Source organism: Lissotriton helveticus, chromosome 6 (genome assembly GCF_964261635.1).
Source record: "Lissotriton helveticus chromosome 6, aLisHel1.1, whole genome shotgun sequence".
NCBI lineage: Eukaryota > Metazoa > Chordata > Amphibia > Caudata > Salamandridae > Lissotriton > Lissotriton helveticus.
Genome location: NC_136067.1, coordinates 204,558,334 through 204,574,175, shown reverse-complemented (window position 1 = coordinate 204,574,175; position 15,842 = coordinate 204,558,334). Strand labels below are relative to the sequence as shown.

Below are 15,842 nucleotides of genomic sequence, written 5' to 3'. Positions count from 1 at the left end.
TTTGCAGGTGCATTAGCCCACCATATCGGATTGCAACAGGTAGCACTACCTTTGAATATCTAGTTTCACATAAAGCACCCAACTCCTTGGCTCTGCACATGCCCAAGGAAGTCCAGGTTCACACCAACTCCCACCATTCTGAAATATGAGAAAGCTTTGTGCAGCATGAAAGGGTTTTCTCATTAATTCCTCTCGCATATTGTAAATAGCTGGGCTTTGCTGCCATGTGGCCCTCTTCTATGGCCCACATGTGGAGGGGCACTTAAAGTGTAAGTGAAAAAGTTTGGGATGAATTTACCCTGGGATATATTGGCGCTTTGCCTGTTACGGTCAGTATTATGATTGCAAAATATTCCTAGTTAGTGGGTGCTTAGGAGCGAGGCAGTCATCCAATACCCCAGCATGCAGATCAGCCGATCCTATAATTTACAACAAAAGAAGTCTAGCACACCACAGTACATATCTAAACAGATTAGTTTGTCATTCAGAATCAACATGGACGTTTGACAAAGATGTTCTTTTTAATGTTATTCAAGTTGTTCCAACTCCAGCTGACACGTTTTTCGTCGTTTAGGATGATAACCCACGACTTCCTCAGGGCTGGAAAAACATATACAAATGATATAGTGTAAGCCCTAGATATAGTGGGCGTATCTCACAATATATTCCAACATTTCACATAATTATGTTTATGGCTTGTGTGGTGCCTCTCAGTGCAGGTGGCATACTATTACTCTAAAAGATGGGGAAAATTGTGCAACAAATCCCAACAGACCAAATCAGCTCCGCAATGTACATCCGAGAATAGTATAATCAATGATGGCCGTGTATAGTGAAGCAAACTTGATCGGCTATTTTCACCACGTGTGTCTAACTGTCGTGGGGACAGGGGGTGTGGTCTACTAATGCATCGCAAAATTGTAATCGTAGAAGAGATTCGTGACAGAAGTGCAGCACGCCTAACTTATAAAAACTGAGGCGTACCTCAGGCCTACCTTGTTGGTCATAAGCAAAATCTTTTGCGCCCAAATCATATAAAATGAACAGACAATAAGTCCTCCAAACAGATCGTTATATCTTAATGCCATCTAAATATCATGAGAGGTCAAAAATGTACCTTCTGGCTGGTTATAATTCCGTCCCAGCCTAATACACGCTGGGTGAATCAAAAGCAAGTTTGACGTATTTGAATTCAGTATCTGTAATCAAATATAATGGATGCAATCAGGAAACATACTCCATAAGTTATACTCGATTTACCAATTTCTATGTTACAAATTATCGTATTGTTATACTAAAACAATTCGACATCTCTCAACCTGCCTTGGACCCTGATCTGGGTCACACAGCCCAAAACCACTGTCATTCCAATTAAAGCTATGCTACAATAATCACTCACTTGTGTATATCCGTGAATTATAAAGCTTCCAACACGCTTGTCTGTAAATCCGTAGCGCTACATGTAAAAAACAAGAGACAAAACGGGGATACCGTTAGCCAAGAATGTTACTGGCTGCAATCAGCAACATCAACCGATCAATTACAAGAAGGTGTCGTCACCACGTACCTGTATTCGGCTGCCTCCAAGCAGCGTCCACCCTTATCCGGCGTCTCCGTGTTGTGAAAGCAAGACCGCACCTCAAATGCGGAAGTGGTCTCAAGTATCCCGCGACCCGGTAGGATGCAAATAAACAAGACCGCCTACCCGATGGTCACGCGTCTTGTATAGGGACGCCATATTAGGTGTCCATCTAAAGTATATTTCACCTGATTCTTGGGATTTATCTCTATCCGGTACATTTGCAAAGGCAAATATATCACAAATCTTTAGAACTATAATTATTCGACTTTCTCTGCCGCTTCGCAAAGTCCCTGTTCAAAATTCGCATCCACGGTAAAATTACCAACAATATAATCTGCATGTGCTAACCGGGGTCTCACGATCCATTATTACTCCATTCCCCAGCCTGATCATAGAAAATCTAAGGTATGATTAATTCCCAATCTGCAAAACTGCTGTCATATTCTAGTGGATTCCAAAAGTATCCCCGTGTATCATGATGTTCTGAAGTGGAGAGTAATTGGAAAAGGGTGCTACACGGTGCTCATTAATAGTGAGACCATCATTGATCAGTCGGAACCAACATCTATCAGGAGGAATTTTAGGAAAGTATTTTAAGGTGGGAATCAAAAATTATAGACACATAAAAAATCTAAATAAATTGCACCAGTACAACATATGAAGCCCTTATTTACAAATTACAATATATGTCAACAGATGTAAGTAACCCGTCACAGTATTATATTGTTCATAAGCGTCTGAGTCAGTGGTCACACAATGTAATGATCAGGCATTATACTGTTCTTAAACTTAGTAATCATTGTTGTAATCCCCCCAATACATAGACATAGTACATATTCAGCAGACTTAAAATCTCATATTCATACTATAGTCATTCATTCATTCAATCCCCCAGGAAGTAGTGTGTTAGACTTGGGCCTTAGGGCAGGTTCACCCCTAATCTTTTTGCTTTTGTTTGTGACCCTGTGTAATGATTTTTGGGTCTTGGCGCACTTTTTCCCTGTGTCCCAGAGTGAAAGTGCGTGCGTGTAGTATGGCTGGCCTGCCCTCCCATAGGAATGCATGGGGAATGTGTGTGCCCTGGTAGTTCCTGATGTGTGGGGAGTGCAGGCTCGAGTTTAGTATGTATGAACTCGTGAGAGTGAATGCTGCGCAATGGTATGTGCGGCTTGTATGTGTCTAGAAGGGAAGTGCTACTTCTGGACATTGATGTATGTGTGCAGTGAGGATAGTGGAGCGTGATTGGCTGGAGCTGGCTGGCATGCCAGGCTCCAGGAAGTCTGGATGGGTCTGCCCGGTGGTGAGTGTGAGATCAGCATGAGTGATGTGTGGGAGGAGTAGATCTGTGTCCTGGATGGGCTGGGTTTTCCCCACACAATGCTGGCTCCGCCCCCCTGTGGTTTGTCTAATGACCCTAGCCTCCCCAGTGAATGAAAGGGGTGGTTGGGCCATCAAGGGTACTCCCAAGCCAGCTGCAACTGGTTTCCCCCCACCCTGCACCTCCTAACAAAGGAATTCGCTGTATAAAAATGGGGCTGTGTCCCCACAGAAATTGTTCTACTTGTGGATCCTTGCCAGAGGGGGCTGTTGCTGCTGCTGGGGCCAGGAGGACCGCCACTTGGCTTGTCTCCCTGCCTGGAGACCCAGTGTGCTGGCTCTGGCCCTGCCTTGCCCCCCTGTCTGCCTCCAGACCTTGCTGGAGCTTTGCTGTGCTGGGGGAGCGCTCTCCCTTGTCCCCAGCGCTGGGAGCGCTTCGTTTTGCTTTTAGCGCTAAGAGCGCTTTATTTTCCCCCTAAGCGCTGGGTGCGCTTTATTTTGATTCTAGCGCTTTGGAGCGCTTTGCCAGGCTGAGCGAGTGCCACCTCGCTTTATTTTTAACTCGAGGCCGGTGCCACCCGGCATTGCCCCGTGGTCTGTATTTATTTTCGAGCCGGTGCCACCCGGCATTGCCCAGGACATCACCGCCGCAGCCCGGGCGCACTGGAAGCTTGCCGGGCCGCCGCGCTGCCTGCAGCGACCCGGAAGTCCCGCCTCCTGACCCCCAGGGCCGCGCTGCCATTGGCGGCCCCGGCGGAAGTCAGGCGGCGTGTGGAGGAGACAAGGCCAGGCGGGAGACGAGGGAGGCAGCCGGTCGTGTCCCCGAGGCTCCCCGAGTGGAGAGAGGAGCCCCGGGACGAGAGGAGCCCCGCCCGCCCTGAGACTGCCGGTGAGTGCCGAGGAGGGAGAGGGGCCGCGGGACACGTTGTCGGTGTCCGCCCCTCCCCCGTAGCGCGATCGTGCGCGCATTGCTTTAGGAAGCCTGAGGGCTTCAGGGGGCATTTTTCGTGGAGGTAGAGTCCCCCGTGAGGGACTCCAACGCCCCCCATCTGTGCTGCAAGGGCCACGAGGCTCTGAGGGGCCATTCTGTTCTTGAGTCCCCCGTGAGGGACTCCAACGCCCCCATTGGTCCTTTGCAAGCCCCGAGAGGCTCCAGAGGCCACAGTTGTTGCCGAGCCCGGCGAGGCTCCTTGCCCTACCTGTAGTTACGAGCCCCGAGGCTCTGGGGGCATTTCATTGCTTTAGAGCGCTAAGCTCTACTTTGCCTATTTTGCTTAGCGAGCCCTGAGAGGCTCTAGGGGGACACAGGCAGTGAGTTGGTTGCAGCCCCGAGGCTCCCACGCTGTGTCTCCCCACCATTGTTCTTGAGCCCACCTGGCTCCAACGTTTGCCTACCTGCTATTCACAACTGTCCAGCACTTAGTGGACAGTTGCTACGTTTAGGCTTTTGTGTCTGTGCTGCCTGCGCAGACCTCCCTGACATTGAGACTCAGGGCATTCCGCCCCTTTCGAGGCCAGTTGGCCTGAGGGACATTTTGAGTGTTGTGCTACATGCACCCTGCGCATTGTGATTTCTTTGCTATATGATTCTTGCGCAAAAGTTCTAACCTGCACCTCTGAATGTGTTTTAATGTTACATGTGCAATTCTTGTTTATCATTACCTTTGCTAAAAGTGACCTGCTTAGGTAATGCCTTGTTCTTTTATTTCCCTTTGCTAAAAGTGACCTGCTGAGAGGAATGTTGATGTTTAATTGCCTTTGCTAAATGTTACTTGCCTAGGTGATTATTTTAGGTTTCCTTCCCCCTGCGTGATTTCCCTACAGAGACTAGGGTGGCGTAGGAGGTGATAGGTTTTCCTTCCATAGGTCCTGATGATAAGGTCCTAGCTCCCTGCGTGATTTCCCTACAGAGATTAGGGTGGCGTAGTAGGTGATAGGTTTTCCTTCCATAGGTCCTAGCTCCCTGCGTGATTTCCCTACAGAGACTAGGGTGGCGTAGGAGGTATTTTCCCTTTACCAGTTGTTACTGGTTGTATGCTACATTTTCTATTTCTGTGTTACAGTCATTGTATGTTGATGTGCTAAAGTGTTATACCTACAAGTATTATTTCTAACAAGTGCATACCCCTGACAGTGGTCCAGGTGGCCCTGTCCTGTACATAATCCCTTGTAAATCTTGCCCGTGCCTGTTGGCACATTGTAAAGTGTGTGTGTTATCTAATGTGTTCTTATTATTATAATACAAAGGCTATTTTCGATATAACCTTGTGTGGAGTTTCCTTTGTGGTGGGCCTTTGGTTGTTGTCGCTGGGGTGCGCGCGCAAACGCTTTACACATCGCCTCTGAGATTAGCCTTGCTGCTCGCGCCACGTTACCTAGAGGGTGAGCGGGGGTTATCTTGGTGTGTGACTCCCTAGCCCTGACTTAGAAATGGTGATCCCTGACTGACCTTGGCGCAAGCCTTGGCCGGCCAGAGGTCCCGTTTCTAACATTGGTGGCTAGCGGTGCGGATTGGACTTGCGTTTGCGTTGTACCACAGTGGCGACAGGCCACACTTCAAAACTCTGCAATTGTAGATAACCACATTTTTGGGATTATTGTTTTTTAGGGAAGTTCAGTTTTGCTTCTCCTGAAAGGTGTCATTTGTATTTTGTCCAGTACCTTGTTCCCCGCCCTGCTCCCAGAGTTTGGTACCTGTGTAGCTAGTGGTCAGGTTGAGATAATCAGGGGTGGTAGAAACTGCCTTACCAGTCCGAGGGGAGGGTTGTGTGTGAATGAGTGGTGTGTTACACTGGACAGTGGAGTGCAAGTTCTGAGATAGGAATCTTGCTGAATTTTGTTGATTGTATACTCCTGTTTAGCTCAGACCCCCAGGTTCCCTGTGTGATCTCATCTCTAGAACGTCTGCCAAAATGGAGCCTGGTTTTGATCTCTGTTGTCTTTTTAGGTACAGTAGGTCAGAGCTGGTCAGATTCTGTGAAGAGGGAGGCATGGAGGTGAGTGAGTCGGATACTCAGTCCCAGCTTAGGGACAGCCTGATCCAATGGCAAAAGGGTCAGTGGGATCTTGAGTACAGTGAGAGAGAGAGGGCCCGGGCTGCACGTCATGAGGATGGTGAGTCTGTGGAGAGCCCTGAAGAATGTGAGTTGTATGATGATGACAGTGGATGGATGTCAGCAGATGGTGAGGACCCCATAGGTAGGGAGTCCCTTGCTGAGTCCAGTGTCAGTACCCGCGCCACATCCCTTGTCCTGTCCCCAGAGGATTGGTTAGATAGGAAGGAAGAGAGGGAGCATCAGTTAGCGATGGAACAGCTCATGTTAGAGCATGCCCAGGCTATGGCGCAGCTAGAGATCGAGAGACTCTTAGCGCAGGAGAGGATAGAGGTGGAGAGAAGGGCCATCATCCGTGAGAGAGCAGCCCTAGAGGATAGACTCTTCCCTGCGCACAATTGTAATTGTCTGGATTCCCCAGGGAGGGTGGAGTCCAGTGGTGGCAGCTTTTTAAATATTAGTGTGGACAGTCCCACTCCCAGTTCCCCGAGTATGGTTCCTGTTTCCCCAGAGGAGGAGAATAGGTTGAGGTTTAGGAACCTTAGAAAACCGTCTCACCAGTCTTGGGTAGACTTTGAGGATGACTGTTGTGGAGCCCTGTGTGATTGGGTACGGGAGCCCACGAAATGTGATTGGGACATATTGTTCGATATGTTTCTCAGAGAGCAGTTGCTCAGTGTTGTTTATCCAGGGTTGCGCCAGCACCTGTTAGGGTGTGGATTGTCTGAGCCATATGAACTGGCAGAGGAAGCAGACCGTTGGGACAGTGCGAGAGGTTCTTTTGAGTCACTAGTGAGTGATTCCAACAATAGTGGGTCAGGTGTCTTTCAGCCCAGTGTGGTGGAGGAGGGTGAGAGTAGCCCAGCTAGGTCCTTGGTTAGTGAGAAGGGTGTAGGGGCTGACTGCCTGTCTCAGTGGAGCGGTAGTGAGTGTGTGACCGAGAGTCCCCAGATGCCCGAAGCCCTGTCACAGAGCCTGGATGGTTTCTTTAGGGAACACCAGGAAAGGAACCTAGACTTGCCTGTTAGTTCACTTGAGGGAGATCTCCTAGTGTGTAGAGAACCTGGAGCATCTGTAAGCGGAGCTTCTATGGTCCTAGAAGCTGGCAGTACCGCTCCAGGAGGGAGAGTACAGAAGTCCAGTGAAAGGAGTGATTTGGGGATGGTGTGTGAATCCCCAGAAGTCCTGGAGTGCCAGGCATTGGTTCCACCGAAGGTTTTAAACCAGAGGTTGGATGGACAGGTTCAGGATCCGCCTGACCTGAAGGGTGGGACTACTGTAATCAGTGTCCTGACCAGTTCTTTCTCCAGAAGTACCGCCCCGGTTGGGAGGGAGCAGGACTCTGGAAGGGGGTGCAGAGGGTGGGAGAGCCCACCTCTGACCCCGTTACCACCTGAGGGGTTAAACCCTAGGTTGGGAGAATGTTGTTTAGAGGGGACCCCTCGCAGGAGGAGGAGGAACCCTAGGAGAAGAGGTAAGGGGGGGAGAGCCTTCCCTGAGACTCCTGGTCCACCTAAGGTTGTCGACCCTAGGCTGGAGAACCAGTGGCAGTCTAGCCCTGTCTTGCAGACAGGAAGAGTGGAAAATGGCTGTTATGTGCCAGGGGTTACTACCCCCCACTTTGTGAGTAGGCAGGATCCAGTGGTACCTGGATGGCCTAGGGCCTGGTCCTGGCCGAGGGCAGCTGGAGAGTATCAGTGGGGTACCCCAGTTAGTCCCTACAGTAGTTTTAGAAGGAACCCTAGGGGTTCACCGTGGCGTAAAACAGGAGGGTGTCCCTGCAGTTGTGGGCCCGCGTCCTTGTTTTATCGCCCCAAGCAGGGAAGCCCATCACGGTGGTGATCGGTCTGCCCTGCGTTTTGGCTGGAAGGGGGTCGTGTTAGACTTGGGCCTTAGGGCAGGTTCACCCCTAATCTTTTTGCTTTTGTTTGTGACCCTGTGTAATGATTTTTGGGTCTTGGCGCACTTTTTCCCTGTGTCCCAGAGTGAAAGTGCGTGCGTGTAGTATGGCTGGCCTGCCCTCCCATAGGAATGCATGGGGAATGTGTGTGCCCTGGTAGTTCTTGATGTGTGGGGAGTGCAGGCTCGAGTTTAGTATGTATGAACTCGTGAGAGTGAATGCTGCGCAATGGTATGTGCGGCTTGTATGTGTCTAGAAGGGAAGTGCTACTTCTGGACATTGATGTATGTGTGCAGTGAGGATAGTGGAGCGTGATTGGCTGGAGCTGGCTGGCATGCCAGGCTCCAGGAAGTCTGGATGGGTCTGCCCGGTGGTGAGTGTGAGATCAGCATGAGTGATGTGTGGGAGGAGTAGATCTGTGTCCTGGATGGGCTGGGTTTTCCCCACACAATGCTGGCTCCGCCCCCCTGTGGTTTGTCTAATGACCCTAGCCTCCCCAGTGAATGAAAGGGGTGGTTGGGCCATCAAGGGTACTCCCAAGCCAGCTGCAACTGGTTTCCCCCCACCCTGCACCTCCTAACAAAGGAATTCGCTGTATAAAAATGGGGCTGTGTCCCCACAGAAATTGTTCTACTTGTGGATCCTTGCCAGAGGGGGCTGTTGCTGCTGCTGGGGCCAGGAGGACCGCCACTTGGCTTGTCTCCCTGCCTGGAGACCCAGTGTGCTGGCTCTGGCCCTGCCTTGCCCCCCTGTCTGCCTCCAGACCTTGCTGGAGCTTTGCTGTGCTGGGGGAGCGCTCTCCCTTGTCCCCAGCGCTGGGAGCGCTTCGTTTTGCTTTTAGCGCTAAGAGCGCTTTATTTTCCCCCTAAGCGCTGGGTGCGCTTTATTTTGATTCTAGCGCTTTGGAGCGCTTTGCCAGGCTGAGCGAGTGCCACCTCGCTTTATTTTTAACTCGAGGCCGGTGCCACCCGGCATTGCCCCGTGGTCTGTATTTATTTTCGAGCCGGTGCCACCCGGCATTGCCCAGGACATCACCGCCGCAGCCCGGGCGCACTGGAAGCTTGCCGGGCCGCCGCGCTGCCTGCAGCGACCCGGAAGTCCCGCCTCCTGACCCCCAGGGCCGCGCTGCCATTGGCGGCCCCGGCGGAAGTCAGGCGGCGTGTGGAGGAGACAAGGCCAGGCGGGAGACGAGGGAGGCAGCCGGTCGTGTCCCCGAGGCTCCCCGAGTGGAGAGAGGAGCCCCGGGACGAGAGGAGCCCCGCCCGCCCTGAGACTGCCGGTGAGTGCCGAGGAGGGAGAGGGGCCGCGGGACACGTTGTCGGTGTCCGCCCCTCCCCCGTAGCGCGATCGTGCGCGCATTGCTTTAGGAAGCCTGAGGGCTTCAGGGGGCATTTTTCGTGGAGGTAGAGTCCCCCGTGAGGGACTCCAACGCCCCCCATCTGTGCTGCAAGGGCCACGAGGCTCTGAGGGGCCATTCTGTTCTTGAGTCCCCCGTGAGGGACTCCAACGCCCCCATTGGTCCTTTGCAAGCCCCGAGAGGCTCCAGAGGCCACAGTTGTTGCCGAGCCCGGCGAGGCTCCTTGCCCTACCTGTAGTTACGAGCCCCGAGGCTCTGGGGGCATTTCATTGCTTTAGAGCGCTAAGCTCTACTTTGCCTATTTTGCTTAGCGAGCCCTGAGAGGCTCTAGGGGGACACAGGCAGTGAGTTGGTTGCAGCCCCGAGGCTCCCACGCTGTGTCTCCCCACCATTGTTCTTGAGCCCACCTGGCTCCAACGTTTGCCTACCTGCTATTCACAACTGTCCAGCACTTAGTGGACAGTTGCTACGTTTAGGCTTTTGTGTCTGTGCTGCCTGCGCAGACCTCCCTGACATTGAGACTCAGGGCATTCCGCCCCTTTCGAGGCCAGTTGGCCTGAGGGACATTTTGAGTGTTGTGCTACATGCACCCTGCGCATTGTGATTTCTTTGCTATATGATTCTTGCGCAAAAGTTCTAACCTGCACCTCTGAATGTGTTTTAATGTTACATGTGCAATTCTTGTTTATCATTACCTTTGCTAAAAGTGACCTGCTTAGGTAATGCCTTGTTCTTTTATTTCCCTTTGCTAAAAGTGACCTGCTGAGAGGAATGTTGATGTTTAATTGCCTTTGCTAAATGTTACTTGCCTAGGTGATTATTTTAGGTTTCCTTCCCCCTGCGTGATTTCCCTACAGAGACTAGGGTGGCGTAGTAGGTGATAGGTTTTCCTTCCATAGGTCCTAGCTCCCTGCGTGATTTCCCTACAGAGACTAGGGTGGCGTAGGAGGTATTTTCCCTTTACCAGTTGTTACTGGTTGTATGCTACATTTTCTATTTCTGTGTTACAGTCATTGTATGTTGATGTGCTAAAGTGTTATACCTACAAGTATTATTTCTAACAAGTGCATACCCCTGACAGTGGTCCAGGTGGCCCTGTCCTGTACATAATCCCTTGTAAATCTTGCCCGTGCCTGTTGGCACATTGTAAAGTGTGTGTGTTATCTAATGTGTTCTTATTATTATAATACAAAGGCTATTTTCGATATAACCTTGTGTGGAGTTTCCTTTGTGGTGGGCCTTTGGTTGTTGTCGCTGGGGTGCGCGCGCAAACGCTTTACACATCGCCTCTGAGATTAGCCTTGCTGCTCGCGCCACGTTACCTAGAGGGTGAGCGGGGGTTATCTTGGTGTGTGACTCCCTAGCCCTGACTTAGAAATGGTGATCCCTGACTGACCTTGGCGCAAGCCTTGGCCGGCCAGAGGTCCCGTTTCTAACATAGTGTTATTCGTGGTCAGAGTTCATGCCGTGTTCTACTGCCTGAAGCTTCAAAATCCAGAGAGCCTCTCTCCGTCTGAGTTGTAACTCATGATTGCCACCTCTCCGGTCTGGATTCACCTGTTCTATGCCACAGAATGCAATTGTTTTGTTTCTCGTTTGTGCTCGACAATCATTGACATGTGATGCAGTTGTATACCGTGTATGCTTATATTTAATGGCCCTCAAATGTTCATATATTAGTTCTTTCAGTGACCTGATTGTGCTGCCTATATAAAAGCTTCTACATATGCATTTTATCATGCAGCACCCACATTTGTGAAATCCCACACATCTCTGTTCCAACCAGTTCGGTTGTCTCATGCTTTGTTTTGGGTAACTCGGACTGATCAATGTTTTAATGTTTTTGCCTCGTCTGTATGTAATTAGGGGCTGTTTAGCAATATACTTTTTCAGTGTTTTGTCACTGGTAAGTATATTCCAATGGGTTTGCATACTCTTCCTAAGCGTGATAGCTGCTTCATTGTAATTAGTTACTAGTATCACATGGGACTGAGCCTTAGGATCACGTGCTTTATCTTTAATGGTATCCCTTCTTGCCATACTCTTTACCTTGCGTTCTGCTTTTCTGATTATCTCAGATTTATAACCTCTCGTTATAAATCTCTGCCTCATGTTGTCTTTGCAGACAATGAAATCCTCGTCTTTGCTGCAATTTCTCCTTGCCCTAGTCAATTCACCATAAGGTATGGAGTTGATCTAGTGCCTAGGGTGCGAGCTAGAAGCATGCAGTAACGCGTTGCATGAGGTTGGTTTGTGGTACAGGTTACTCTGTATCCTATTGTCCTCAATAAAGAGGTTCAGGTCCAAAAATTCTATGTGTGCGGTACTCAAATTGTGTGTGCAATGTATGCCCATATCATTATTATTCAATCGTTCACAAAATTGGGTAAGGTCTGCCACACTTCCAGACCAAATCAGTATACAGTCATCTATATAACGATCCCAAAATATAATGGATTCATTCCAAGGTGTACCCCTAGGGCCCCAGATCCACTACTCCTCAAACCATCCCATAAAGAGATTAGCATACGAAGGAGAGAATCTGGAGCCCATAACCACACCCTGTTTCTGCCTGTACCACTTTGCATCAAAGAGAAACACATTATTTTCTAGAATAAGTTCAATCATTCTGATTATCATTTCATCATGCGCCCAGTGACTCTCCGGTCTTTTACTCAGGAATTTCGTCACAGCTTTGATACCCAGCTCAGTCCTAATATTGGTGTAAAGGGAGGTCACATCCAAAGTGGCCAATATCATGCCCTCCTCCCATGACACATCAGATAAGATACTCAAAATATGTTTCATGTCTCTGATGTATGCCGGTAAATTTTGAAACCATCGGTAGTAGGAATGCGTCCACATATTGTGACAATTTCACTGTTGGCCCCCCAATGCTTGAGATTATAGGTCTACCTGGTGGTGTCTCTAGGTTCTTATGAATTTTGGGTAAGGTATATATGCAAGGGAATCTCGATTCATCAATTTTGAGATAGAAGTATTCATCTTGGTTTATTAGGCCACTATTCAACCATTCTCTCAGGTGCGTGTTGATTAGAGTGGTGAGTGGTTCCATTGGGTTGTCTGATAACTTATCATAGTATGTCGTATCCTCAAGTTGTGACAGTATTTCCATATTATAGTCCTTAGTGTTCATGACTACAATATTCCCCCCTTTGTCCGCCTCCCTTATGATAATATTGTCAAGTGTACTTAAATCTTTCAAGGCCCTTCTTTCATTCCTAGATAGATTATCCAAAAGTCTCTGGTGATGTTTGTTCTCATGTCTAAGGTGTTTATTCATATCCTCGGTCACCAATTTATGGAATACATCTACATTATTGGCACTTGGTAATATTGAAGTCCATCTGGATTGTTCCTCAAACCACTGGAAATACTAGTGCCTATAGCTACATCATGTTCCCACAATGATTCATCAATAGACATATGGTCACGATCATCAACTGTAATAGAAAACAATAGTTCTGCATCTCTAATGTCTTGAATAGTTATAACATCATGAGACATGTCACTGATGGTAGTGGTCATGCTTTTATTCGGTTTTGGGTTGCATTAAAAAAACTTCTTTAGTTTTAAATTCCTTGTAAATTTGAACAAATCAACCATAGTATTGTACATATCACCCTTCTCCCTGGGACAAAAACCCATTCCTTTTTCTAGTACCAAGATCAAGTCCGTGGTCAAAATCTGGTCACTCAAATTGATAACCTCTACTCCCTTGATCTGATTTGTTCTGACTCTGTTTCTCCCAGGATCTTAACCTCATCCCTTGTTTGTCCTGCTCCTTTACCCTTTCCTCTCTTTCCTCTCCTTGTTTTCTTACAGTATTTTCCTTTGGTCTTGGCTGCTCCCTGTTCCCCCATTTTATCCTTTTCACCTCTCTTAAAAACCAATATCATGGTTACTGCCACTAGAGGCTCCTTCCGTCTCACTCTCACTTGGTATGGTTTCCACAGATGTCGAGATAGAGCTCACAGATGACATATTCGTGGCCGCTAGTTTATCATTCTTGTTGTCCCTCTCTACCAAATGGTCATATTTTTTCGCAAATGTGAAGATACGGCCTTGTGAATAATCAATCTCATCTCTTTTGAGCTTGCGGGCTTTCCTTTGCTTAATAACTTCCTGGTGTTTATTGAGAACTTCCTTGAGTATCTTGTAGTTCTTATCCGTTGCCTCCTTAAGGTCTAGCTCCCTAATCTCCAGCTCTATCTCTGCTATATCAGTCTGTAATTTCTTGACTTTTCTATCTTCATTTTCTATTAGAATTGACATTAAGTTGTTTGAGTTAGAGGTCAATTCCTTTTCCCATGATAATAGTAGATCCTCATCAAGATCATCGTAAGTAGGTAGTATTTGAGAGCGAAGCCCCCTAGGTATTCTCTTTAGCCTTATATATTGTTCCAAAGTAGCTCCATCCCACCATTTAGAGTTTTCAGCCATTCTTAATTTTTCCAATCACTGGAATTTGTCCCGCAATCCCTCTTTTTTCTTATTAGTGTTACCACTAGCAAAGGAGGTTGTCACTGTCTCCCCTCTCGCTAGACTCTCAAACAGCTCTGCTGTTTCCTTCCCTCGGTCTATCGTTAGGTATTAGTAGGAAGTTTATATGACCGTGCTAGCTGCCACCCAGGTGCGACTAAATTTAAGTGAAAAGGTTTGGGATGAATTTACCCTGGGATATATTGGCGCTTTGCCTGTTACGGTCAGTATTATGATTGCAAAATATTCCTTGTTAGTGGGTGCTTAGGAGCGAGGCAGTCATCCAATACCCCCTTAAAGTGTGACAGGAACAGGGCTTTCCCAGAGAAACTTAAGACAGAGAGTTATGTTATGTTATGTTATGTTATGTTATGTTATGTTATTTATTACTTGTAAAGCGCGCATACGCCCAAGGGCTTCTTGGCGCTGAGGAGAGAATCAAAACATAACAATGCACAAAAAAAATAAAATCACTATTTCAAATAGGCCTGAGTAAAAAGAAAAGTTTTAAATGCCTTTCTAAAGGCAAGAAGATCCCTGCTATGTCGCAGATTCAAAGGAAGGGAATTCCACAAGGAAGCAGCTAAAAATTGAAAGCTGCTACCTCCCTGTCGTTTCTTTTTAAAACGAGGGACCTCAAGTAGATCTTTGTGAGCTGATCTCAAGCTACGTAGGGGTCTATTTCTCCTTAGCAGTTGTCTAAGAAACATTGGGCCCTTACCCTCCAAGGCCTTAAACACAATGCAACCTACCTTGAATGTGGCTCTCTGTTCCACAGGCAGCCAGTGCAAGGTCTCTAGTCCGTGTCTGATTGATTCCCACTTAGGTACCTTGCAGATTAGTCTAGCAGCTTGATTCTGCAGGTATTGCAATCTTCTAAGTTGGCCAATAGGCGCGCCCAGATAAAGGCCATTTGAGAAATCAATATGAGATAGGACTAGAGCACTGACTGCCTGAATTAAAGCCAAATCAGTGAGGAGGTGTGCGATTTTCTTGATCTTCCTCAATTGAAAAAAACCAGAGGAAACCACCGTTCCAATTTGAGTTTTCAAGGTAAGATCCTCATTAAGAGTCACTCCCAGGCTTTTTACTGTTTGGGATTTTTTTGGAGGAGAACCCATGTCCGACGGCCAGAAACGTGGACTCCAGCTGATCTCACTCTTCCCAGGCAGGATGAGTTCGGTTTTCCCCGGGTTAAGTTTAAGGTGATTTAAAGACATCCACCTTTGAATAAGAGACATGGTTGCTTGAAAGTCCTCGGCCGCATTTAGTGAATTTAGCACAAAAACCAACTGCAGGTTGTCTGCATAATTATATACAGTAACCTTGTGCTCTCTTAAGGAGAACAAAAGAGGCCGCATATATAAATTAAATAATAAGGGGGACAAGGAAGATCCTTGGGGAACCCCGCAGAGGGAAGTGTTTTTTGGGGCTGTGAAGGAACCCAGCCGAACAGACTGGGTGCGTTCTGAGATGAAAGACTTGAGCCAGGCCAAGGCCGAGTCTCGAAGACCGGCCTGTTCGACACGGTTGACCAAGATGGTATAGTCAACCGTGTCGAATGCAGCAGACAGATCCAGTAGCACCAAGGCCTGGTGCAAGTCCTCATCGGCATTAGACCTTAAGGTGTTCTGAACGGCCAATATGACTGCCTCGGTGGAATGACCAGGCCGAAAACCTGCCTGGTTAGGTTGTAAGTAACCGGAGACTTCCACAAAGTTTGAGAAGCTGTTGGTGACATGAGCCTCCAAGATCTTAGACAAATAAGGCAAGAGTGAAATTGGCCGATAATTAGAGAGGTCTGAGGAGTCGATGCCAGGTTTCTTTTTTAAGGGAATCAGTAAGGCCTGTTTGAAGCTGTTGGGAACTATCCCTGACGTAAGGGAGCTATTGAGCAGAGGGATCATGCTATCTGGGATTGCCCGACCAATTTCTCTCATTACTTGGGGAGGGCAAACATCCTCAGGAGATCCTGATTTAACTCTAATGAGTAAATCTAAAAAGGTTTGATCATCGATTAAGGGAAAAGAGTGCAATGTTAGGGGATTAAAAAAAGATATCATCTATCGGGGCACAAACTGGAAGTTTGGATAGAGTATCCTTGATCAATAATATCTTATCATTAAAAAA

The 15,842-nt window shown here is 48.0% G+C and overlaps 1 protein-coding gene across 2 annotated transcripts in view; it reads right to left on the bottom strand.

The window, feature by feature from the left end:
* LOC144762422 (cytochrome P450 2K1-like) overlaps positions 1 to 15,842 on the bottom strand; it is a 579,377-nt gene that overhangs the window by 393,550 nt on the left and 169,985 nt on the right. Inside the window, exon 5 of one of the 2 annotated variants that reach the window (XM_078647602.1) lies at positions 1,400 to 1,456. The exons of the other annotated variant lie outside the window; for it this stretch is intronic. Coding sequence (XP_078503728.1) covers positions 1,400 to 1,456 — 57 coding nt within the window. The remainder of the gene's footprint in view (positions 1 to 1,399; positions 1,457 to 15,842) is intronic. 2 annotated transcript variants of the gene reach the window in all.